Genomic DNA, 26,649 nt, shown 5'->3' on the forward strand with positions numbered 1-26,649 from the left:
ATTGCATATAAAGTTCTATCGAGCATACTGTGTGAAAAATTAAAGTCGACCGTTAAAAAATTGATTGGACCTTATCAGTGTGGATTTAGGCCTGAAAATTCGACAACTTATCAGATATTCCCCATGCGGTGAAAAGAATATCATTGGCCTCAACAACCGCGTTATTAGTTTTGCTTTCTCCAGACTGGTTAAGCAAGCGAAGAAAATTGGTCTGGTGGTGAACGAAGGCAAGACGAAATATATCCTGTCATCAAGCAAACAGTCGTCGCACTCGCGATTTGGCTCCCACATCACTGTTGACAGTCATAACTGCGAAGTCATAGATAAATTCGTCTATCTTGGAAGCAGCAATAGCGCCGAAAACAACGTCAACCTCGAAATCCAACGCAGAATGACTCTCGCCAACAGGTGCTTCTTCGCACTGAGTAGGCAATTAAGAAGTAAAGTCCTCTCTCGACGAACAAAAACTAAAATTTACAAGTCACTCATCATCCCCGTCCTGCTATATGGTGCTGAGGCTTGGATGATGACAGCAACTGATGAGTTGACGTTGCGTTCTGCGGAAGATTTACGGTCCTCTGCGCATTGGCAATGACGAATATCGGACTCGCTGGACCGTCGAGCTGTACAACATTGACATAGTTCACCGAATTAAGGGAAAGCGGCTATGCTGACAAGGTCGTGCCGACCGTATAAATGAAAACACTCCAGCTCTGAAAGTATTCGACGCAGTACCCGCCGGGGGGAAGCAGAGGAAGAGGAAGACCTCCACTTTGTTGGCTAGGATGTGGCTTCACTTGGAATATCCAATCCAAACAGCGAAAAGGAAGAACGACTAGTGCGCTGCGGTAAACTCGGCTATAACTAAATAAGCGGTGTCTTCGCCATTAAGGAAGCAGAAGTTCAGCTATATAACGACGGCTAGACCGAAACGACTATATCACGCTGATTGTTCATATATATATATGTAATTTGTGGGGTTTCCGACGCTTTCTCCTTGGTGTTACAAACTTTATTGCAAGCTTAATATATACTTTCAGGCTACAAAAGCAACAATATACATAATTGATAAAGAATTTGCTAATAAATTTTTACAGAAAAAATTTTCTAAAACAGAAATTTGGAAAGCACTTTTTCTTTTGTAAGTATACAATTTTCGATTATAATAAGTCAGCCCCACAATTTTTCGCACCCACAACACTAAGCCCAAAATGTCTCCAAACTTTAAAAAGTTTAAAACTATGAAAAATGTCAAAGTTTTCATTTATTTGATATTTCATAAATTCACAAACTTTTTCCAAAACAAAATGAAATAATTGAAAATATTTTAATTAAATACAAATAGCCAACAAAAGTGTAAGATTTCAGTGAGAACAAACCGAAATAATGGCTGACAAGACCGAGGAAGAGGAAAAAAGTGATATTGATGACATTAATTTGGACGATGAAGAAGAGCCGCAGCCAGAACGGAGAAAACGGATACGTATAGTTGTGCCCGAAGAGGACGAGGTGTCAACGGCATCCAGAAGTAGATTACAAACGGTTCTCTATTATATTAAAATTGCATTTCTGTGCAGCGTTTGGCTTGTAATAGCAGTGCTACTGCCGACAATGCCCATTGAGAAGATGGACGGACATCTGACAACAATTTTTCCAAATCAAACAAAAATCATAGTTATCGATCTGAAGCGCATCACACGTGCCTCACTGGGCTTAAGAGCGTACGGGCCATTTCTTGTGAGCGTTCATGCATCGAATGTTGATCCGAGTATAAATTATCATATGACAGCATTTTTGGAGAAAGCAATCTACACTGCGGATGGCGAGAGTATAAACAATATTATAATTGTATCGAATATACAATATTTTTTGCTCACCACTAGCGAGCACTTGAGCACCAGTGTTGCGCCAGTGAAAGTGTACGGACATTTTGGGCTGACGAATTTCTCCACGGAGCAGGCAAACAATGTGCAACTGCGTCTACACCTAGAGACAAATGTCGACACGGAAGTGACGATAAAATATTTTTATGAACGTTCTTTGGATGCGCAAACTTGCATTATACTCGGCGCCCTAGTATTGGCCTTCCTGTATATATCCATAGTTTGGGAATTGGTGAATCGCACATTCGTCGCATTGATTGCGGCCACTTTGGCTATTGCGGTGCTGGGTTTTATGCGCTCGTGGCCCGATATCGGTAAGATCATCAAATGGATGGACACGGAAACTCTGCTGCTACTCTTTGGCATGATGATACTTGTTGGCGTACTTGCTGAATCGGGCATTTTCGATTATTTCGCCGTGCAGGCATATAAACTATCCCGCGGACACATTTGGCCGATGGTTAACATTTTATGTTTCTTTACCGCCACGCTGTCGGCCTTTGTGGATAGTGTCACAATGATGCTGCTCATAACACCGATCATTGTGAAGCTGTGCGAGGTGATGCAAGCCGATCCGGTTTTGGTGCTGATGTTCCTCGTCATCTATGCAAATATCGGTGCCGCCTCGACGCCAGTTGGTGATCCGCCAAATATCATCATCACGACGAACTCCTTCATTGCCTCGCATAATGTGAACTTCAGCAACTTTATGGTGCACACGCTGCCCTGCGTGCTGCTAACGCTGCTGCAGACATACATACAGTTACGCTTGACATTCCGGAAGTTGGGTGTCGTGCCGTACGTAGCCGATGCTCAGAGTGAAATGCGTATGGGAGTGCATGCGTGGGAGCGCGCTGCCGCCGCCATACAACCCTACTCGAAGGACACAAGACAGCTGCGCGATGTGCTTATGCATAAGGCGCAGCACGTTAAGCGACATATAAAGAGGCTGGGAAAGCGCCGCAACATGACGGCCAATTACAAAGAGACCCTAGCCGAACTGCGTACCTACTATGGCATACGTAATAAGATTTTGCTCTTAAAGTCGATCATTGCATTCGCTTTTGTTATGACGCTATTTTTCATGCACTCCGTGCACGGCCTGCATCAGTTGTCGCTCGGTGAGTGCGCCCTTATGGGTGCGATAATGCTGCTGATCCTGGCGGATGTGCGTGATATGGAGGCGATTTTGGGACGGGTCGAATGGTCAACGCTCATATTTTTCGGCTCCCTATTCGTGCTCATGGAGGCGCTTACCGAGATCGGCATCATCGCTGTACTGGGTCATATGGTAGAGAATTTAGTACGCTCGGTGGATGAGGAGCAGCGCTTGATGGTCGCATTGCAGTTGATGCTGTGGGTGTCGGCGATTGCTTCAGCTTTCCTCGACAATATACCAGTGACGACAATGATGATACGCATTGTGATATCATTATCACAGAATAAGGAACTTCATCTGCCGCTGCATCCATTGGTTTGGGCGCTGGCGCTAGGCGCATGCTTCGGCGGCAACGGTACTTTAATTGGTGGCTCCGCCAACGTAGTGACTGCTGGTGTTGCCGAACAACATGGTTATGCGTTCACTTTTAAACGGTTCTTCATGGTGGGCTTTCCCGTCATGATCGGCAATGTGATCATCACATCCATATACCTTTATGTGTGTCATATTGTGTACGAATGGCATGATCCACCTGTAAACTGATTTAAGCTTTTTGCACAAGCAACGTTAGGTTAGCAGTTATTTTTTATTCAGTTTTGCTTATTAATATTTTAAATATTATACATATAAGTTAAATCATATAATTACGCGACCAACAGCTTTTTATGAAATAAAGACTCAATAACGCAACTGTCGTTTATTCATTTCGCGCATAACTGTCATTTCAAAACTCCATATGTAGCTCTGGCCATCATCGTTTGTGTTATACTTCGCAGAGCAGGTCTGTGACAGATCAAGCCGATCGAAATGCTTTGCCCACTTTCAACACTCGCTGGTTTCTTATTTCTTATGGTCTACAAATCTTACGCAGATTCATTCTAACAAGTTCCAAAGAGGAATCGAGAGGTCAAGAGGTTCATTGGTTCGCACTTTCAATATTTAGGATGGTTCGTCATAAATTTACTACTTTAAAATGGCAGCTCTAGAGACGCTCTAAGGTCAGATGCCTATGATTCATTCAACATCTCGAAGTTCATCATTTATCGTAGACACAGCGGTCTTAACGATATTAAATTCACCGATTTAGTTCCAGTCGGTCGACTGTTCTCATCCACTGCATAAGATTTGTTATGCATATTTCATAAACTTCTCACTGACTCGTATTTGAATAAACAAGCACATGTGTGTTGTTACAAGTCCAAGTTCCTCTGACATAATTTTCCGTATAGTTGTCCGACTTCTTGAGTTTATAACTAGAGTAATACAACTTTTGAGCTCTTCTTAAAAAGAGCTGTAAAGAATGTCCATTTAACGAAGATGTACCAACAGTATTTGTCAAAAATTTCTATCCACCAAAATTACTCATCCACCATCAACGCATCCAGGATTGGTGAAGATCAGAAATAACTAATCAGAAATCGGCGAACAGGTGGTTAAGTATTGAATCTATTTTTAGCAGTTCATAAGAATTTATATTGCATATATGGTGTAAAAGTTATAGTATTTCTTTCTATAAACACTTCTTGGTCAGTTTTGTGATTGCTGACTGGCTATTATTTGAACACAGATCAAACATGAATGAATCACCATAGTGAAATTACGCCACATTCTGAAGCCATATTTAAGTTTATGTCTTTCTTCGATAAAAGCGATCTCTCAAAATAGACAGTTGAAAACTAAAATAGTGCTTAAGATCCTGATATTGTCACAATGCCACACTAAATACTGAATACACCAATGGACCGGATTTTTGTATGAAAATCGCTGCTGAATCACAACGAAATCGAGCTTTTATTGAAGAGGACTTTTACCTGGGGACGAAAAATTGGTCACATACAAAGTCAAGCGAAAACCACCATAGTTGAATCGTGGTGAGCGGACGTAAAACGTGGCCAAGCTCGGATTGATGGAAAGAGAAGATTTTTCTAGGAGCTTCGGGGAATTGGCAGCGAGTAATCTGCTAAGAGCTGCTCCTCTACATTCAAGCTCTCAAAGCAAACATGTGCCGTCAACAATTGTACCTTCTGAAGGAATCAATTCCAGGAGCGGTCAGCTTTAACCTAAAGGAGAGTAATCATCAGACCAAAGCCAGACAACACGCGTTAATAGTGACTCCTCAGTAGTTGTGGAATCTTGACTTGGATATTCTTATGCATCCACCCTATAGCGTTGATTGCTGCATGTTCCTGTCTATTTGCTTCCGAAAAATTCGCCAAAAAAGAAGCCTTTGAAAATACACTGTCCCACTTTTTGTCATTAGAGATGAGGAATTCTATGAGAGTGACATTATGAAGTCAGCTTCCAAATTACAATAAGTTATCGAACAACGCTGTCTTATCCTAAATCGTATCACTCCTATCATGCTAACGAAATCCTACAATTTAATGCAAAAATAATAATTTTTTATAACGTATAATCCATGTAGAGATATTTTTTTGGCAGATCACGCGAGAGTCGTGTAAAGTTGTCATGATATTTTTGTTCCATTTCAACTTATGGTCAACATAATCGGCCTACAAAGCTTAATATTCGCAACACCATTATCCATCTTGAGATCCAGCATTCATTATTGGATAATATTCGACCGAATTGACCACGTCCAGTACGCAGTGAAGAAAATATAACAACCGTAGCTGAGAGTATACACTAAGACCGTGGATAGTCGATTCGACGCCGAACTGAAGTGGCCTGACCTTCACAACGAGCATCGCTTCGAGCTATGATGTTTCTGGCTCAAAATGTATGTGTAAAATGACCGCATTTGGGACGAAGAAAAACTTGCAGAGATTCAAGAGCTGCCATTTTATCCAAAAACAACGGTTTGGTGTGGTTTGTGGGCCAGCGGAATCGTCGATCCATATTTCTTCAAAAATTATGCAGATGAAAGCGTAACTGTCAATTGAAGCTCCCTAAAGGGATATGTAAAATCTAAAGTCTATGCAGAAAATCCCTCTTCGATTCAGGCCCGGGGGCAAAACATCACGCGTATCATTCGCCAGTTACCAAGCTCGAACGAGTCATCGAAAATTGGTCTCAACGGATGGACCATCTGGCCATCATTTGAAAGAAATAATCTTCAAAAAAGAATGTGAATGAAAATAAACATTCCCCATTAAATTATATGTTTTCTGTTTTTTTCTTTTTTAAAAAGTAGGGAAACTCGAATTGGTTCATGCTTTATTATAAAAAGCAAAGGGCTATTTCTAAAGGGTATATTCATCCAATCCATACTGCCAGTGTTTTCCTTTCAACATAAACCAATTAGTGTTTTACACTGAAAGGAACACTACAATCTCCAAAAACATATATTGATTAAATCATAAAAACGGACCAATCAAAATCAAGATAATGTAGTTTTATACTCATTTATGCTACAAGAAGTTCAACTGTGAGAGGCATTATAGCTCCGGTACAGCGGAAGTTGAAATTTTTCCCTGTTTTTATGAATATTTCCACGCCAAGAACCTCTGACACGGAAAAGGCATTACGTAGGCGCTGGATACTTGCATTCAATGCTAACAATCGCTCTATATTTCCTTCAGCTCATCAATGGAGCGAATTCGCGCGCGAATATCAATCGCAATTAAGCGCCCACCACACACATACAAAGACATACACATATGCATATATATTTATATATAAATTCAGGTGGGAATATCTTTGGCAGCACGGCATCAACGTGGCATCGGCAATAATAGTTCGGTCGTGAGATGCGTGACTCGCTGCCGTACTGTGGAGCTTGATTTTGCTCATTGATGCGCCGTTGATGTGCCGTTGATGCGCCGTTGATGTGCCGCTGATGCAAGGAGTTTAATAGGAACGGACGCTGCGACGCGCATTGCTCCGCTCAAACTGAAGTAAACAAATATTGCTGTGCTTTGAATGCTTTCCATTTTCGAAAATTAAATGTTTGCCAACTGCAACAGCCACAGTGAATGCAAATGCAAAAACAACAACAACAGGGCAGCGGCAGCGAAATTTGCAACAGTTTTTGTGGCGCTCTGCCGCTTAGTGGGATTTGGCAACGCGGCGCATCTGCATTTCTCGCTTTATTTCGTTTTGTTTTGGTCGTGTTTTTGTTTTTTTTCGTTGATGTTCTCAGCCATCAAGTCGCTTTGTGTGGGAACAAATACGACGGCCGAAAGTTGGCGTTATTGAAACAGCAGTGAAGCAACATTTTAAAATTGCTCCAACTTCCCTCAATCTTTCCTCCCTATACACACACCAGTCCACACACGTTCGCACACGCCTTTAGAGACGCCGTTTGAGCCGCGGCGTGAGCGACTCTTTGCTTGTGACCGCAACGCATTCTCGCTATGCACTTGTTTGCTGCGGTTTTCCGCAACTTCTTCAATGTCGATCTGTTGTGTGGTTTTAAATTTCCCAGACGCATGCGAAATTCCTGTCGGTAGTAGGAGGCGTGGCCTGTGAAATAACATGCTTGCGTATTTGCCAACCAAAAAAATGTGCGAAATTGAAAAGATGATGCCGATGAAAGAACTCGAAATACATGCTTAGTGGGAAGGTAAGGCACAGCACATTTCTTCGACGCTCAGACAAGCAACAACAACACGATTGTGGACGAGAAGCGCAAGATTACAAAATTTAATAACAAATTTAATTGAAAGAATAATTTGAATTTGAAAAAGAATATATAATAAATGTAATTTTATTTGAAGAAACGATAACTGAACTTAAAAAATATGTACTCGAACTATGCTTCACGGGCTCATAATTGTATTACAGTGGGCAAAAACTAGCAAGACTTTGTTCATAATTTTAAACATCTTCTCGTCCTCCTTAAAGTAATTCACCTTGACCTAAATGGACTTGAGCCAACGTTTTTGCCGAACTTCGAAACAGTTGTTGAAGTCAGTTTCTGGAATATTTTTAAATGCTCGTAGCGATTCGGCAAAAACTAAGTATTGGCGACCCCTAATTCCTTCCTCTTTTACAATTAGCTTTGTGCAAGCAACGTATAATACTCAAATAGTTGTCCTTGTTGACAGTTTGGTCAATCGGAAGGAATTCGGAGTGCACCACACCTCGATAATCGAAGAAAACTGTCAGCATAACCTTGATTTTTGACCTGATTTGATGTGTTTTTCTCGRTTTCGGCTTACCTTTAACACGATATTCGCTTGATAGATCGTCCGTTTCCCAGTCGTAAGCATAGATCAAAGACTCATCGCCAATAATAATACGTTTCATGACATGCTAGTAGTCGGAAAGCATTGTTTCACAGACGTTAACGCGACGATGTTTTTGGAAAAAATTGACTGATTTTGGAAACAATCGTACTTTCACTTTTCTTAGGCTCAAATGATCTTTCAAAATGGGTGTGAAACACATCCTTCCGATATTTCTACGATGCTAGTAAACTCTAACTGCTCTATCTGTTAATCGTCGGTTTTCAAGTACCAATTCCTTTATTTTTTTTTTGATGTGTTGATCATCAGTTGATGTTTATGGCCGTTGTGGATGCGAACGTTTCGGCAGCATAAATTTAATTCCGCCCACACTATTTGTTGCCCACGGTGATAAGTTTTCACTGCAAGGGCTTGATGTGTATCAGTCAGTTTCGATATCGGCGGTTCCGACAAATGCGCAGCTTCTTGGGATGAGAAGGATATATATAAATTTCAGAACGATATCTCACAAATTTACTAGTTCGTGTATACACAGACGGGACATGACTAAATCGTTAAAGGCAAATTCGCTAGAGAAATGTTGTGTGAGATTAATGGTGTTTTAGGGGTTGTACTCCATCACTTCGAACTGCGGAGGAATGGTTTCGAGGATTCAGAGCGGGTGAAAACGACACCATGGATAAGCCAGCCGTCGGAAGATCTGTGACGACAAATACCGATCAAATCATGGAAAACATCGAGTTAAACCGGCATTTGGCATCGCGTGACATCGCCCAGAAGATGGGAGTTAGTCACCAAACCATTTTAAACTGTCTGCAGGATTCTGGATACATAAAAAAGCCTGATATTTAGGTGCTGCATGATTTTATGCAAAATAACCTTCTGGACCGAATTAACACCTGCGATATGCTGCTGAAACGGAAAGAACGCGACCCATTTTTAAAGCGTATGGTGACTGCTGATGATAAAAGAATCACATACGACTATATCAAGCGAAAACGGTTGTGGTCGAAGGCCGATGAATCGTCTCAAACAGTGGCCACGCAGGGATTGAAGGCCAGGAAGATTTTGTTGTGTGTTTGGTGGGATTGGAAGGAAATCATCCACTATGAACTGCTTCCATATGGCCAGACGCTTAATTCTACCATTTACTATGAAAAACTGGACCGCTTGAAACAGGCAATCGACCAGAAGCGTCCAGAATTGGCCAAAAGCAAGAGTGTAGTGATCCACCAGGACAACACCAGACCACACACTTCGTTGATGACTCGTTAGAAGCTACGGGAGCTCGGATGGGAGGTTTTATCGCATCCACCATATAGAACGGACATAGCGCCACGTGATTACCACCTGTTCCTGTCCATGGCGAACGCCCTTGTTGGTGCAAAGTTCAAGTCAGAAGAGGCTTATGAAACGTAGCTGTCCGAGTTCTTCGCAAATAAGGAGAGGGGCTTCTACAAGGGGGTTTTTTAAAGATGCCGTCTAAATAGAAACAAATTATTGAACGAAACGGCGCATATTTGAACTAAATCCGATTACTGTAAAACTTTTTATAAAGTATTGAATAAAGAGCAAAAAAGCGGTAGAGACGACCTAATATGTACGTCGAAATACTTGGGTATTATTGAAAAAATATCAGCTAGTCACGAAAAGTAGGAAAAATACAATGTGAACTGATTCATATAAGCGAACCAAACACATTGTGATACATTGATGTGCTAATTTGAAACGCTTAACCAAAAAGAAATTCGGAATAAATGCTAAACTGCGTAAGCCATAAAGAAAGAAGAATACGCACTAAAGTTGAAGTAGATATCGAGGAAGCATTGTTCTTCTGGTCTCAAAAATTAATAGGAACTTTTTTTTAAAGGTAAAAGGCTACCACCTTGAGCTATAACTTCTTACGAGCCTTTTCAATTTCAAAATCTGAAGAACTAGATAGAAATAATCTTCTTTTGCATCGATTTTTCCACCAGCAAAATCATAGACAAGAGATGGTAGTAATCACTTAGTGACTGGTCTTTACTACCTAGCTCTGAAAGTTTCAAGCAAGTCACTAATGATGTCTGTATCTGAGAATAAACATATAATACTTGTACGTATCTCTGTGTAAAATTGTAGCAATCCTGAAATGAGAACACAACAGATCATTCACATCAGACGACTGCATTGTTCCATTATTTATTGCATTTAAGTTAAAAGTTGCATAACATTTATTCTGGCCACATTTAATGGCAGACAATTAGCTTTCATTTGTCGAAACATGTTTACAACAAAAACGAAAGTTCCGCTGTTTGTGCCACAAAAGTTTTACAAATTATCCACACCTCTTTAAACAGTTAAAAGCAGCTACAAACACAGATGAATACACACAACAAACAATCAAAACAACAGCAACATGTACAATAATAAAAACAAACAAATTTTAAAACATTTTTAATTAACGAATGTATAAGTTTCGGTAAGGTTGAGTGAATTGAGTTGAAAATGCTGAATGCGGCCGCAGAACGCGGTTTCACGAGCCGACGCCACGAAGGATAATGGGCGAAGTAAAACGTCGTGAACGGATAGGCGAGTGTAATGGATAATGTACGCGGCTGCATTGCAGATGCCTTACTTTAATGAGTTAAAGGATTTGTTTGTTGTTGTGCTTGAAAGTGAGACCAAGCAACACAAGAAGAATAATTCGTAAAAATGTTTGGTGTTTTTGTTTTTCAGTTTCCATTCCCCTTAAATTAGAAGCTATATTCAACTTTTTCGCCGATTATTTAAGAAATATCCAAGAGGTGACGCTAACAGAAGCACAGTCTACCATAGTAAAACTGATTTGAGTTTGATATCGAAGCTTTTACTATTACAGAAACTTCTTCTTCTATTTATTGGCGTAGATTGGAGATTGGAAGATAGAGCCGTGTGTAGAAGTTCAGGCATGTGAGAACATTTCTCTGAACACCATTCACTTGGAAGTAGCCAGAAACGATTCTTTTTCATATAGCTCAACCAGCTCATGACTTCCGGTCTTAGGTATCTTCTGAGTAACCAAAAAACATCCATTTGAAGGTGAACTAAAGTATGAAGGCGAAACATTCCCTACCAGGGTTGTGCGCTGGACTTGGGACCCGCCAATAAACAGAAGAAACAGAAACGGACTGACAAAAAACATACATTTTCATGTATTTCAATCAAAAACTCCATTATCGCATCAAAATGGGCTCAGCAGCGATTAAAATGATTAAAATTTCCATTTATTCCAGTATTAAATTTTCCATTCAAATTCACAACCAAGTTTTCAAGGTCAAGTGATGTTTTTTTATCCTTCTTGCAACTAGTCTACTTGATGTTCTGTGCAACGACCGGTAACTGATTGATCTCAAAACATTAATCTCCGGCACTGGCTTACATAGCCCTAGGCTCAAGATGGCCATTTAAGATCTTCAAAAAGAATAATAAACAAATATTTCAAACAAAAAAAATGTTAACGACATGGGACTCACAGCCTTTTAGGCAAAAATGTTCAACCAACTACGAAGTTTTTTCCTTGGATACCTGACACTTTGTGCGCGAAATAACTGTCACTGTCACAACAACATAACTCTGTAGACCACTTGATATCGCGATATATAGAAAAAAATTAGAACAGGGTGTTCAACTAATTATCCATGGTTTCTATTTACGAGTGTTTATTTTTAAAGAAAAAACACATAAACTTTAACTTTAATAACGAATGCTTATTATCAGTATAAAAAAAAATTTTTTTTTTCGAATATTATCTCTTTAAAATGTTAGCCGCGGATACGTCTCAGATGGTCCATCTGTTGAGTCCAATTTCCGATAATTCTTTCAAGCATTTCGAAGAGGGATTGTCCGCATAGATTTTCGACTTTATATATTCCCACAGGAAAAAGTCTAACGGTGTGATAACACACGAATCCTAAATGTAAAATTATGTGTTGACTGAAGTGTTCTCTCAATGAATTCAATGGTTGAAGCGGTGTGTGGGAAGTGGCGCCATCTTGTTGAAACCAAATATCGCCTAGATCACGAGTTTCAATTTCAGGCATCAAATAGTCGGTTATCATGGCGCGATGATGGTCGCCATTGACGATTACGTTGAAGAAAAATAAAATGGTAGGTCTCGAATCTTTTTAGGTTGCCCTTCGTCTCAAATGCGTTAACTTTGACTGTTTACATACCTATTGAGCCAGAAACGGACCTCATCGTTGAACAAAATTAAACTCGAAAAAACGGATTTTCTTGAAACTTTTCAAGAGCCCATACAGCGAAACGATGCCACTTGGGAAGACCGAGCACCTTCAGTTCTTACACAAGCTGTATTTTGTACGCTCTCAATTTAAGATTTCGATGTAAAATAAAGTAATGAATGATGGGTGATGGTGTTGCAAATAGTATGCTCTGTAGACCGATTATATTGACCACAGGCCGATCGAATTGCGCGAAATACATTCTTTACAGAACCTGAATTTTCGAAATAAAGTTAAAAGATTTGTAAACTATGTTCAGGCATAAGTCTTTCTATGATGAAACGACAAACAATACTGTACAAAAATAACAAGTTAACTTGACATAACTCACTTGTGATCTGTCAAAAAAAGGTTATTGAAAAAGTACCGCCAAAGGATCACCCGTTATTACATATTATGCAATTTCAGTGTTAATTTTTACATATATGGCAACAATGTGCCCAAATATTATATTTATTTAAACATATCCAATTAGCCGTTTATGCCATGTTCAAACCTACAGCATGGTGTTCGCCCCACGAGAGCACAATAAATGTTGTCAAATTCAAAACAGCACATTTCTAATGTTATTCAATTAGAGGTGTTGTGCGTTAGGCGCCGAGGTCAGGTTTAATTCTGAAACACCAACCTAAATCGGTAGATAAAGCACACACATATGAAAGCTCTATTAACGAATAATGCCATGAATTTGCTTGCTTTAAATTGCCAGTGTCTCCTGCAGGATGTTGTCACATTATTACATATGTAAATATGTATGTCCCTCATAAAATTGCAAGAGACAGCCTACAGTGTCAATTCATTGCCAAGACAACCGCTGGAGCACTTAAATGCACCTGCTTTCGGTGTGAAAATAAATAATTTTGCCAGTTTGTTCCGTTGGCACTAAGAAACAACCCACACACACACACATACATACGCTTTAGCTTATTTACTATTTAGTGTACAGCAACAAGAACAAAGTGTAAGATATGTACAACGGTAACGACAGCACCAGATTATATTACCAGAATTAATTGCATTAAGAAAACAGACAATACAACAAAAACCACAACAAATATATACATATATATAGTATATAAGCATAGTAACTGCTTGCGTAACAACGTTTTGGCCTGCTCTGTTATGGGCACTGTTACACCAACAACAAGTGCCAGCAATTGCTCAGCAACGGGGTTGAGGATAATTCAATCAGTGGAGCGGGCAACACGTGCCAAAGTTGCTACTCTGTCTCAAGTTTATGCAAAGGATTTTACCTGATTCCCTTAATTGAAAGTCGATACATTGTAGGCAAATGCCGAGAGGCTTTAAGTGGCAGTCGTGAATATTGATTTTGTCATGCCTAAGTTTTTACTGACAAGTAAGTAATATCGAGAAATAGTATAAAATCCAGAATTTAGCAACAGAAAATGCTTAAGTGTGCTGTATGAAGATACTTAAAGCTAATTGGTGAACAGTAAAATCATTAGGCATGAAAGGAAGGGGGAAGGAAAAAAAGGACATTATTGATTGCTGATGAAATCATTCCCATACGAGGAGTGGTTAATGGTTAAAATGTGATTTTCGGTCAAATAATCGTCCTTCGAATGTTGGATTCTGAGCAATTTTTGGTCGTCAGTCAGGAAATAACCGTGCACACACCTTTCGTAAGCCCAAATGTTCGGTCAAAATGCGATAAATGATGAATTCGCCTGATTTTTGATGAATTCACGCACAGTTTCGATGGAATTTCCGCTGATCACGGAGTTTGATTGGCCCACATTTGATCATCACGACGCCTTTAACACGTTGAAACCACTCGGGCACTCTGTTACGGGATAGGCAATTATCGCCATAAACTTGTTTTATCAATTGAAACGTTTCGGCAAAAGTTTTACCAATTTTACTTTTAAAAAAAAATGTTGGCTATTTGATAACATAATAGAAGACGCTACATTAATCCTTGGGGACGAGTAATGAGTATATGCATACGACGTCGAAACTATCCGACAATCTAGCGAATGTCACCACAAAAATTAGCCAAAATCGGAAAACTTAAAATTCAATGATGAGATTGATGATCATTCCAGTGTGTAGAAACTTGTATTAAACGTTAACTCAGAAAGCTATTTTTATGTCGATAATAAAGATTTATATTATAATATGTTTTTGTAGATCCGGGTCAATTTTGATCCTACATATATCAGAAGGTAAAGATTTTAAAAGCTTATAATTAATACAAATTAAAATAAAATGGCAAAATTTTGCAAAATTTTTGTTTTTGGTAGTCCCAAAGTCTAATTAATACTTTCAATTTAACAAAACAGCAATAATAATATGCAATATATATACGTATATACATATGTATAGACGTATACATACATATGTAGAACACAAAGCCGCTGCGAATAAGTCACGACTTACTCTACGCCGCGGTTAAAATGCAGCTTTCGGACCGCCCTTCCTTTACCTTTGTTCCCTTGAAATCCAACAGGCTTGCGTTGGTATCAGTGTATATATCTACTTTATAGAGTAGTAACAACTTTTCGTAACTTAGCCATTCTGCTGCGCTTGGTTGAATTTGACATGCCCGCATATTTGCACGCCAACCGATAATTATCGCTCGCGTCGTAAATGCGGTCAGAGGTTGCGCGCAAACTTAGCCCAGCCAACACACTGCGGCAACTAAATAAATACAAAAACAAAAAGAAAACTCTTTAAATCTTTGATTTTGCTTTTGGTTTTGTTTTGTTTACGCATTCCGCGCAGCGTTTGTTGACTGAAGTTATTCCTTTGATTCTTTGTGGAGTTAAGTTTTGTAGTAGGCCTTTTTGGCACCGAGTTGTTGGGATCTCTGCAGTTAATTTGGCGTAACCACCTTATTTTTGCACCAGAAGTACAAATTCGTACCGCCAACACACAGCTATATGCATGTTGGAACAGTCGTATGCACAATAAGAGCTTATATATGAGCATATGCTAACTTTTTATTTAATTTTTGTTCTTTTATGTTGTTGTTTGTAGTTTCTCCTTGTTCATTTCATTTGTGTTGCGCTTTTGTTTTAGTGTCGGCTTGCGCATCTGAAACTGATATGTTGCGAAAGGAAGCGTTTCCAGGCGCTGCCGGCGGGCAGTACGGCTACATAAATGAAACACCTGATAGCGAGCAGGTGGACTTTTCGGTATTGCACATGCGCATGCGCTCAGCATGCTCACAGGAGTGCAGTTGGCAGAAGTGTATGCGATTAAGTTTGTATAATTTTCGGAATAATTCTCATTGATGGTCCTTTTGATATGTATGGCAAGTTGTGAAAAAGTTTGTTGGGTCTCAGTTTATGATTTTGCAGATTCTTCTTCTTCTTCTTCTATATTTGAGATTTTTTAAAAGTACTAAAGTATTAGATCTTACTGTGAGTTCAAGAAACCTCGATTACACATAGTTATAGCCTCTTGTACAAACCGATAGCTCAGCGACCTGGAGCCGGAAACTTCCGAGCATCTGATGCTAGACTACACAGCAGTCTGCAGACTCAGGATCATGGCTCTTGAATCTATATATCCGAATGAGAACCATATCGCCTCAATAGAACCCACCAGTCGCACTTGCGACTTAACTCTCACGTCATTGCTGACAGTCATAACTTCGAAGCCGCACCACATCAACAACAACTAATAACTATTGTCAACAGGGGCTGCTTCGTACTAGGTAGGCAGTAGAAAAGTAAAATCATCTTTCGACGAACAAAGACCAACCTCGATAAGTCACTCATCATCTCCGTCCAGCTATGTGGGCAGAGGCATGGACGAAGACAACATCGGATGAGTCGACCTTACAAGATTTCGAAAGAAATGTTCTACGGAAGATTTATGTTCACGTCATATCGTCCAAATGGATGAAAACACTCCAGCTCTGAGAGTATTCGTTGGAAACAGCAGTTAGGGAAGGACTTGGAATCCCCAATTGATGCCATATAGCGAAAAAGGGAACGACTGGTGCGCTGTTGTAAATTGAGCTATAACAGGGCAAGCAGTTTGTCTACGCCAATAAAAAAAAAGAAGTGCAAGTCTGCATTTCTATTTTATCTAACCCAGAAAACGGTAGCCATCGACGTCCCGGTTGACGTCCATCGTTTCGACTGTGCCTTGGTCTCAGGAATATCAGTGGATCCCTTATTCAGCGACGGGCATCGAACGACACCGAAACTTTAGGATACGAACACTGCTGGGAGGTGGTCTCATGATTGCCCTTGTTCCCTTGTTGATGCTCATCTAGCCCACAGTCTTTTTTACCCAATATTTTATGGAAGATATGAGCCACACAGTCCTTGATGTACCTACTGTATCAGCTATATTGCGGATTCAAATGGTTCGAGGTAGCTGTTTTTAGGGCAGTGAGTCTTGACTCATTAAATTCTACCATGTTTTCTACAGATGTGGCTATTTTCCATCGGCATTTTTCGGGCCTTGGTACATAAAAGTAGTCTATCTGAAAAAAAAAAAATTTAGCGACTATGTAGAAGTAAACGCGAAGACTATGCTTTTTTTGTAGCACGAAAGTAAAAATACCACAAAAATTATGTCTAGAAGTTATAAAATCGCTATAATCAACATATTGATAACGAAAATTGGCAAATAGAAGTGTTTATCTTTAAACCCAAACGAACTTTTCAAACGATTTGTCATATGGACGAATTGAATATCTTTAAAACAACCGAGCCTTCACCGATCCCATATCACATTCCAAGCTTAAAAGAGTAGAGATAATAAAAAATATGCGAAAAGCCATCACCGACCAAGCCATCACTGGTCAAGCATGTCACATTGGCTCTGCTTACACCCACGGACACTTACAACTTGGTGTGGGTCAAACACAAGCACCGCAGGAACAAAGAAATTACATTGATATTTTTTTTATATATATATATATTTTTTTTTAATATTTTTATGGAAGTTGCATCATCGGTTCGCATACCATATTTCAACCGCCCGCTTAACATTTCGACATGCTCGCCTTTGATGGAGATTAAGTAGAGAATAATTACAGTGTAGAAGACCTGAAATTATCTGCTTTACCAGCAATTACAGTAATTGACTTTTAATATTATCATTGAGCGTATATCGACGTGCATGACGGGCCGCATCGTGCGGGGCCAATTGTGGAGCGGTGAGATTATGTTGTTATGACAGGTCATACAAATAGATCAAGCGCGATGATCGATGGATGGCGACTGACTGGTGTCGAACAGAGTAATGCTATCGATGTACGAGAGCAATCAAATCAAGGACCATACTAAATGTTGTTGCTATGTATGTATGTCGGTGTATACTCGTACATATTTATATTGAAAAGCCAAAATCGGCGGCGAATTGGCACACAGCCCAACCAGCGATTTTGTGTGCCCTCCAAAAAGCAATCGCAGCACAATTTAACTAAAGGCAACTCATTTATTTTCTTTTTTACTATTTGTCTTTGGTTGTAAGGCCAGAAAAACGCGCAAATAGCTAGCTATGCAAACATCAGTTCACGCCAACCGAAATGCAGTCGATTGAGTCAATTGCGAACCCGCAAATTTCACCCATAACGCACATAAATAAAGCGTTTGGCACATTTCCAGCGACACGATACAAACAATCTGCACAAATTTTTGTCCACACAAAAAAAGAAATATAACAAAAACAAAGGTTTATTACAAATTGGTCATAAATTTCCGTGCAATTTGCCGTTTTCCAAAAGTAATTTATGTGGCCGAAAATCATTTGGGACTTTGACGTTTATTGGCGGTTTGATTTTGCAACGCTTCACGCTCGCATTCATTCTCTCACTTTTCGCTTGCCGCTCTCCCCTCCAGCTGGCGATCATCTTAGTCACTTGCCTATCCTTTTGATCGGCTTGAGCTAAGCGCCACAGTTGTTGTCTGTCTGTCTGTCTGTCTGTTCGACTCTCGATGCCGCAAACACCCAACAATCATCATTTGTGACGTTTATTTTGACTGCGTTTATTGGTCGGCCGCTGTCGCGGAATGTTGACGTTCAAATTCGACTCAATTCGCATGATTGGCGGTTTGAAAATGAATTTTTGAAAGTGTAATAACTTGAGGTATGTAATGTTTTCCAAGATTTACATCAATTAAAATTTGGTTGGTGTTTTATTTAAGTTGATAAAACCAAAAAAATTTGAGAGGTTACGTCGCACAGGGTTCGATCTCATATGCCAAAAATGTTGCAGATTTTTTAGTTTCAAACTACTTTTTTAAGTATAAGAGAACTTTTCCTATTCTTGTCCGAAAGCTCTAGTGAAAGCTTTGCTATAATTTATGGGATTAACCACATTTAAATTTCGGATTAAAGCTCGTACGTCGATTTCATATATTTTCCTATCCTGAACAGGGTATATTATTCTTACCGCAATATTCTATAAGGAATATATATAAATAATTTTCGTAACAAACTGACTTAATTCCTCAGTTTATGAAATAGTGATTTAAAATATTTAACATTTCTCTCCAACAGACTGGCCCATCAAAATCAAGTCCTTATAGGGAATACTTTTTTATTTCACTACATCTCTTCACAAAATTTGGCACAGATTATATATATCCTCTGAAAATATTGTTCAGATTGGACCACTAAATCATATATTTTTATTGGGGTACACACATCTGAGCCTGGTTTACAACAGCGCACCATTCGTTCTTCTTCTTCGCTATTTGGCGCCAATTAGAGATTCCAAGTTGTCCACCCGGCCTTTCCAACGGAATCAAGATCTTCCTTTTTCTCTGCTTCCCCAGGCGGGTACTGCATCGAATACTTTCAGAACTGAAGCGTGTACATCCAAACGGACGACGCTGGACCTGTCTCTTATACACATCTAGATGTGTATAAGAGACAGTTCCAACGGAATCAAGATCTTCCTTTTTCTCTGCTTCCCCAGGCGGGTACTGCATCGAATACTTTCAGAACTGAAGCGTGTACATCCAAACGGACGACGCTGGACTATGTCAATGTAGTCGTATAACTCGTACAGCTCATCGTTCTATCGAATACCGTTTCGCCATTGCCAATGCGAAAAGGACCATAAATCTTTCGCAGAACCTTTCTTTCGAAAAGTGGACTCCTCAGATGTTGCCATCGTACATGCCTCTGCACCATATAGCAGGAAAGGAACGACGAGTGATTTATAGAGTTTTTGTCTGTGTTCGCCGAGACTTTACTTCTCAATTGCCTACTCAGTCCGAAGTAGTAACTTTTGGCAAGAGTTATTCTGCGTTGGATTTCGATGCTGATTTTTTTTGAGTTAATGCTGGTTCCAAGATAGAAGAAATTATTCACGACTTCGGACCGCTATAACAAATAGCTGCCTTACAAACTGACCAATTATAATCATGAAAAAGCTCTTGTACTATATACCCCTTTAATGCAATAAAAAGTGCACCTGTGTAGGGTGTTACAGCTTCAGTACAACCGAGGTTAACATATTTTCTTGTTGTTTTTTTTTTATTATTTTTTATTAATGATCCTTCCACTCTTCACAGTTATTTACCCGTAATAAGATTGTTTATACCACTTACAATTGCAAAGGAATGTGAAATATTTTCTCAACCCTCCACCTCTCCAACTCCTCCACTACTCAACTCTCTGCTTTACTCTGCCGTGCTTTGCACCTGGACATTTGGAGTTCGATGCTGCGAACCAAAATGCGATTTACGCACAATTGCCAAGCACTCTTTGTCCCACCCCCTCTCACTCACGCTGTTGCCTTGCCCGTTGTCTTTAGCATCGCAAAGTTGAATTATTATCTGGATAACTGCCGTGTGGGTCACGTTTATCTGCATGTTAAATAAACCATCCTTGACCATCAACATCAACATCGCCATCATCATCAGTGCGACAGCGACAGCAGCCGTTGCAGCAGCAACAAACACATCAACATACTCGTATTTTCTCTGCACAACAATTGGCCGACAACAATTTTTAACTCGCCGCATTTATATAATAAACCAATTTTTATCATCGATTGACGGGTCGAACGAGTTTGAGTGCCTCCCGCCTATTTGGCGAATGCAGCGTCCGGTGGAGGAGTAAATAGCTTTGTTGGCTGTAGCTGGTTGCTGGTGCTCATCGCACATCGTACAGTGTTGTTGCCAAGTCGAATGTTAATTTTGATGTTCGAATGTAAATAAGCACCTACCGGGAATGGCTGGCTGGTGTGATTGTTGCTATTGTTGTTGGTCCGTTGAGCTTTATTGACTGCACTCGTGCGGACTTTTGTGCATACACACGTTGGACTTATTTATTCTTATATATGGACTTGTAGTAGGTGATGTGCAGAGTTAGTCGAATTTTATGAACAATTTGTCGACTCATAAATAAACGAAATTACTATTATTGTTGTTGTCGCTGATATCATTGTTTTTCTGTTATTAGGTGAGATTATTACACTCGGAGGAAAAGGTAAACGAATTGTGGAAAGCAAAGCAGACTCTTGCACCTAGAACTTTTATATACGAGTATTATATATTTGGAAGACCTAAAACAAATATTAGTTGATGATGAGTGATGTGCAGAGTTTGGTCTTTGCTTGTCGTGAGAAGACTTTACTTCTCAATTGCCTACTCAGTCCGAAACAGCACCTGTTGGAACGAATTATTCTGGATTAGATTTCGAGGCTGTTTGTGGTGTTAATGCTGTTTCCAAGATAGACGAAATTATCGACGAAGTTATGCCTGTCAATAGTGACGTGGGAACCAAGTCGCGAGTGCGACGCCTGTTTGTTTGATGACAAGAGATATTTTGTCTTGTCCTCATTCACTACCAAACCCTCTTATAGAAGACTGTACCTTTTCTATTCGGCGCTGAAACTCGAATTATTTTCTCCAGGAATAGATTGCAAAAGTCGCACGATAGGCAGTCGCCTTGTCAGAAACCTCGTTTGGTATCGAACGGCTCGGATAGATCGTTCCCAATTTTTGAAGGTATTGCGGGTTCTTTGTCACCTTTTATTTGTAATATGTAAAATCACCTTCAAGGAACTGATTTTTTTCCTATATTATAGTTTTCAGCTAATGAATCTTACATCGGCAAAAAAAAAACTCGCAATCAATATATAACTGTCTCGTCCTATTTTGTGTGTGTTCTACTCTTTTAAATCGTAACAAGAGACTTTATGAGAAGTCTTCCCAGTGAGATTTTGGCTGTTAATGGGCAAATTTTAGTAGGAGCAGAATTTTTTTTTTTTCTCCGAAACTGGGATTGAACCCAGGTCCTGTTAGTTTTGCGCCATACCTGCGCAGATCTATCTTTTTGCTAATCAAATATAACTCGGACTAACAACAAAATACAAATCTTAGTTATCGCATTCAAAATAGGATTCTGAGCCAATACTGGTATACTATCCCTCAATTCAATTTTCCTTAGACTCGTTCTAAGCCTCCGCAGAGATGACTTTGAAGAGTCCCCGCTACGCTGGCATGCATCTCTTTTGCGGCCTGTACTCGACGTCTTTTTTATAAAAGATCTCTCTGTTGCCAACACGATGATTTTTAAGTACTGTTTGTTCACTGAATGTTTTGTGGCTGCCAAACGCTTGTGTGTTTGATAAGGAGTAGCCCCAAAGACACTTCTGCAACATTTTCAACAATACCGTAGCCATAATTCCATGAGGAACAGAATATTTGAAGCAAACTCCTTGTTCGTTTTTCTTTTATAATAAAAAACGCCAGACAAAATCTTTGTATCTTTTAAATATCAAACAAACACGAACAAATAAAGGGTTATAAGATAATAAAACAGAAATATTTAAAGAAACGGCGTTCCCACACAGTTCAAATGGACCCGCTCGGATCAAATGTGATACTATACTATCAAACCGTCTTGATGCCGACTTGCTAGAAGTGTACTCGGTTGATATAGTATAATATTAGCGTCGGTTGAGCGAAAATTGACTTAAACGGTTGCATTGCCAATAAATAGAAAATATTATAAACCTAAGTAGGTGTGATATAAATACATGTCACATATTATACTCGTAGTCATATGAGCCTAAATAGTGGCATTCCACTTTGAAATTGACAACGGCATAGCACTTATGCTGAAGAGTATAATCTTCATAATGGTATGTTGTGGCATATGTGTATGTTTGTACGAGCATATAAATTCAACACATTAATATCGGAATGTCTACTAAAGTGATAATTTAATGTGACACCTCGCTTGCACTGAAATGCGGATCCAACGGATCGGCAAAGGCTAACTGGTGAAGAGTCAGTCTCGAGCAGCACGAAATTTCGGGATTAAAATATGATTTTATTAGAAAACAAAATTACTCGTACGGGGCAAGATAAAGATAAAGATACAGATAAAGATAAAGATAAAGATAAAGATAAAGACAAAGATAAAGATAAAGATAAAGATAAAGATAAAGATAAAGATAAAGATAAAGATAAAGATANAAGATAAAGATAAAGATAAAGATAAAGATAAAGATAAAGATAAAGATAAAGATAAAGATAAAGATAAAGATAAAGATAAAGATAAAGACAAAGAGAGTAGTCCATATAGTTTTAATGTAAAGGAAACGAGATACAAATAAAGAAGATACAAAATCCCGAAATTTCCAAAAATTTATACTAACAAACAAACATCCATATAGCTCTTCAATTAACAATATTGCCATCTCTAATATGCATAAATATAAGTTCATTGTGGCCAGCAAGCTATAAATGTCACCAACTATATTACAAGCGTGCGTACAAGAGAACATCGGGCCATTCAAACACACACTCGGCTACATTCTTATGGTGCAGCATATTGTCGTCGAATGATGGTCAGACCTACCTGTTTTCTGTAACAACAGCCAACACTTATGCTTTGGTCATAATGTTCAACAAAAATCAAAATCAATTTTTAAAAGCTCATAAATATGTCGTAAAAATGTGACAGAGCCTATGTTCCGTGTTTTACGATTAATATGCGCCAGCAATAATATGCCGATGAAGAAGATGCTACAACAGCGCCAACAAAAACAACAAAGAAAAGAAGCATAAAAATAATGCTACTCGTGTGTGTATTTCAGCTTACTTTTATGTTTATGCAAAGTGGCAAGTGGACAAGCGATTAAATCGGCCGAAAGCGTGTTGCACAGTGGGCGACTTACGGCGAATAAAACTAATTTAACAATTAATAAATTATGGAAGATTATTATTTTTTTATACAAAGGCATTCACCAGTAATTATCTATTTGCAACTTTTAGAAGCAATAAAATTAATGAAGCATAAAAAATATATAAAATTAGGTTTTGTGGTTGGTAATAATTGTTTTGAGAAATACTTAGTGTAAAATTCACTACATATACTTAAATTAATATAATAGTAATTGTGTTTATTCAATAACTTTTCAGTTATCTTAAACTATTGATATTCTATACTTAATGTAGCAAGAGAAACTAAAAGACTTAAAAGGGTATCCATTTCCCTACTTTAAAAGAAAAACACAGAAACTCAAATTTAATGGAAAACTTTTTTTATTGCTCGAAAAAACATTCTTTGGCATTTACTTTTTGAAGATTTTCTCTTTCAAATATTGGCCGCGGCTGTGTCTCTGATACACCATTTGTTGAGTCCAATATTCGATGAGTCGTTCGAGCATTTCAAATAGCGAGGATTATACGCATAGACTTTAGACTTTACATATTTCCACAGAAAAAAGTCTTACGGTCTGGTGTCACATGATCTTGGTGGCCAATCGAAAGGCTCAAAACGTGAAATTATCTGCTCACCGAAGTGTTCTCTCTATAAATCTATTAACTGATGTGATTTGTGAGAAGTCACGCCGTCTTGTTAAAACCAAATGTCGTAGAAAGTGATCTCGAGAGAGCTTCAATTTCAGGCATCATAGAGTCCATTGTCATAGCGCAATATCGGTCGCCATTGACGGTTAGATTCTCACCGGCATCATTTTTGAAGAAATATCCTAATTCCACCGGCCCACAAACCAAACCATTGGTTTTTCTAGATAAAATTGCAGCCCGTGAATCTTTTCAGGTTGCTCTCGTTTCAAATGCGGCACTTGAGAAGGTCGAGCGGCCAGCGGTTGTCAATATTAGAGTCGTACCAAAAAAGCTGTATATTTTTCCAAAAACGAGGTCGAGTAGAAGTCCCAAGCAAATGGAAAATTGGGATAATAAAGATTTGTATTAAAAATCCGTTGATAGGTAGGAGCACAGCCTCCCGGGTCTCACTTATAATTCTGCTATCTTGCGTTCAAACCATTTGGTGCTCTCAATGAAACTACCTGTATCAGTGATGCCTTCTGAAGATAACTATTCATGGTTTCGTACCCGATTCAAAGTATTCTGTGTCGGGCTTGGGATAGAGCTGTAATTTTGCAGGGAAAGTGAAAGAAAGAAAAACCGTCCTCTTAGCTTGCAGCTGTAGGAAATATAAGGCAGATCGCTTTATAGTAGATGAAAATTTGTATATACTTTTCCTAGTTCTATTTAACAAGTCCTAAGTTGTAATCTATCCCCTGCATCATATCTTTTTTTCTTGGAATAGGTTATTAATTTCCTTCATTTCCGAACTGCATATTTGTTCGAAAAGCCTATAAAGCTCTCTCTTGATCGAACCCAGCGATCACCTTATTAACTGAGCATCGGATTCGTAAAGAGAGGTTCCGAGCTGGGCCAACTCATCTGCTTTTCCGTTGCCGAAAACGTTGCTATAATCGATAACCCAAATTATGGACAAGTGGAGCTGACCTGCCAGTGAACTTAAAGCTTTCCTGCTGGAATTAGCAAGACCACCAATTCTACCTACAAGTTAACCGATGGTTGCTTTCTGCATCATCTCGTAGTTATTCAATAGAATTAAACAAGACTTCTCTATGTTTAGTACTTTCGTTTGGAAGTTGATGGCTGAGTTTATTAGAGAGAGGGAGATATTGAAATATAGTACGCACAAATGTAAATTTTTTTTCCGACAGCATAAAGACTGTATTGTTGCAATATGTAATAGAATTGTTGTTATTGTAGCGTCGGAAGATATTTACCAAAAACAAAAACTGAGAAAACCTGCCGTGTTGACATTGCCCGATCGAAAAACAAAGGCCGATTCGGTTATATAGTGGAAACAACAGCACTGTTCATCCAGTTAATACAAATTCATGAAACATCGTAGGTGCCACCCGAAGTGGTACAAAGCCTAAACGACTATCATCAACTTTTTCATGTATAGTACAAGCCACTTACACTCTTTTTCACATTTCTTACTTTATAATCAAATTTTGGTTAAGTTAGGTTAACCTGGTATGCTAACGATTCATGTATAGGCCAGTTTTGGTCTTTAGCGATGCCGGTTGGAGATTCTAATTAGTTCTTAACAGCTTCATTCACGATATGAATTCATAGTGAATTGTTGAATATTCATAGGTTTATCGCTAAACTGAGACTAAATTGAGGTATTCTGTTCACACTTCTTCCGAAAATATTTCTGGTTACAAAGTGTCGACAATAATAGTTGCATTCTATGTATGGATACCTCATTCAAGTGGTGTTTTATACTCTTTATACCAGCTTACTGGGTTTATAACTGATATTCATTCGATTAACCACACTCTTAAGTTTTGGGAATATCTAAGATCTCTCTCTATATGTTAGTGTTACATTGTCCACATATTAACAACAAATATTTTTAAGAAAATTAATGTACAAAAAAGTCAAAAACAAATTAATTTAACGAAAAATGTTGCTATTCTAATTTAAATATTAAACATAAATATGCTTCCTAATTATACGACACATTTTTCACTATAAGAAAGTGAAGCAAACAAAACAACAAATATGCAAATAAGCGACGAGAAACAAAACTAAAACCATAACCAAATGCAAACCCAAACAAAACCCGAAAAACACAACAATGCACGCTCGTACAATTTAAGCCGATTATCGGCAATAAAATATCGAAAGAGGGTGACAAAAACAAGCGAAGAGCCCCGAAAATAATGAACGACGACATGATAATGAAAACGCCAACAACAACAATGTGCGCTGCAAAGCCACTCTGAAAATCATTTAGTGAGTGTAATTTGTATTATCGCCGGCTTGTTGGTCTGCGGCAACAGCTTCAACCGGCCGGCCACCTGACCAAAGCAAACACTCACAATAAATTAGGCAGGCAAATGCAGCACCATAGTGTGGCTACAATCAGCACAAATGCCTTTAAGC

At 38.9% G+C, this 26,649-nt stretch overlaps 2 protein-coding genes across 2 annotated transcripts in view; one reads left to right on the forward strand and one right to left on the reverse strand.

The window, feature by feature from the left end:
* Nucleotides 1–26,649, reverse strand: part of LOC108976935 — a 136,505-nt gene that overhangs the window by 107,755 nt on the left and 2,101 nt on the right. The gene's annotated exons all lie outside the window — the stretch shown is intronic.
* On the forward strand, nt 1,387–3,592 carry LOC108976881 (P protein-like). The gene has a single exon (XM_018946274.1). The coding sequence runs from the start codon at nt 1,387–1,389 to the stop codon at nt 3,583–3,585; it is 2,199 nt and encodes a 732-aa protein (XP_018801819.1). The 3' UTR covers nt 3,586–3,592.

This window comes from Bactrocera latifrons, unplaced genomic scaffold (genome assembly GCF_001853355.1).
Source record: "Bactrocera latifrons isolate USDA-ARS-PBARC rearing strain unplaced genomic scaffold, ASM185335v1 scaffold_81, whole genome shotgun sequence".
Classification (NCBI taxonomy): domain Eukaryota; kingdom Metazoa; phylum Arthropoda; class Insecta; order Diptera; family Tephritidae; genus Bactrocera; species Bactrocera latifrons.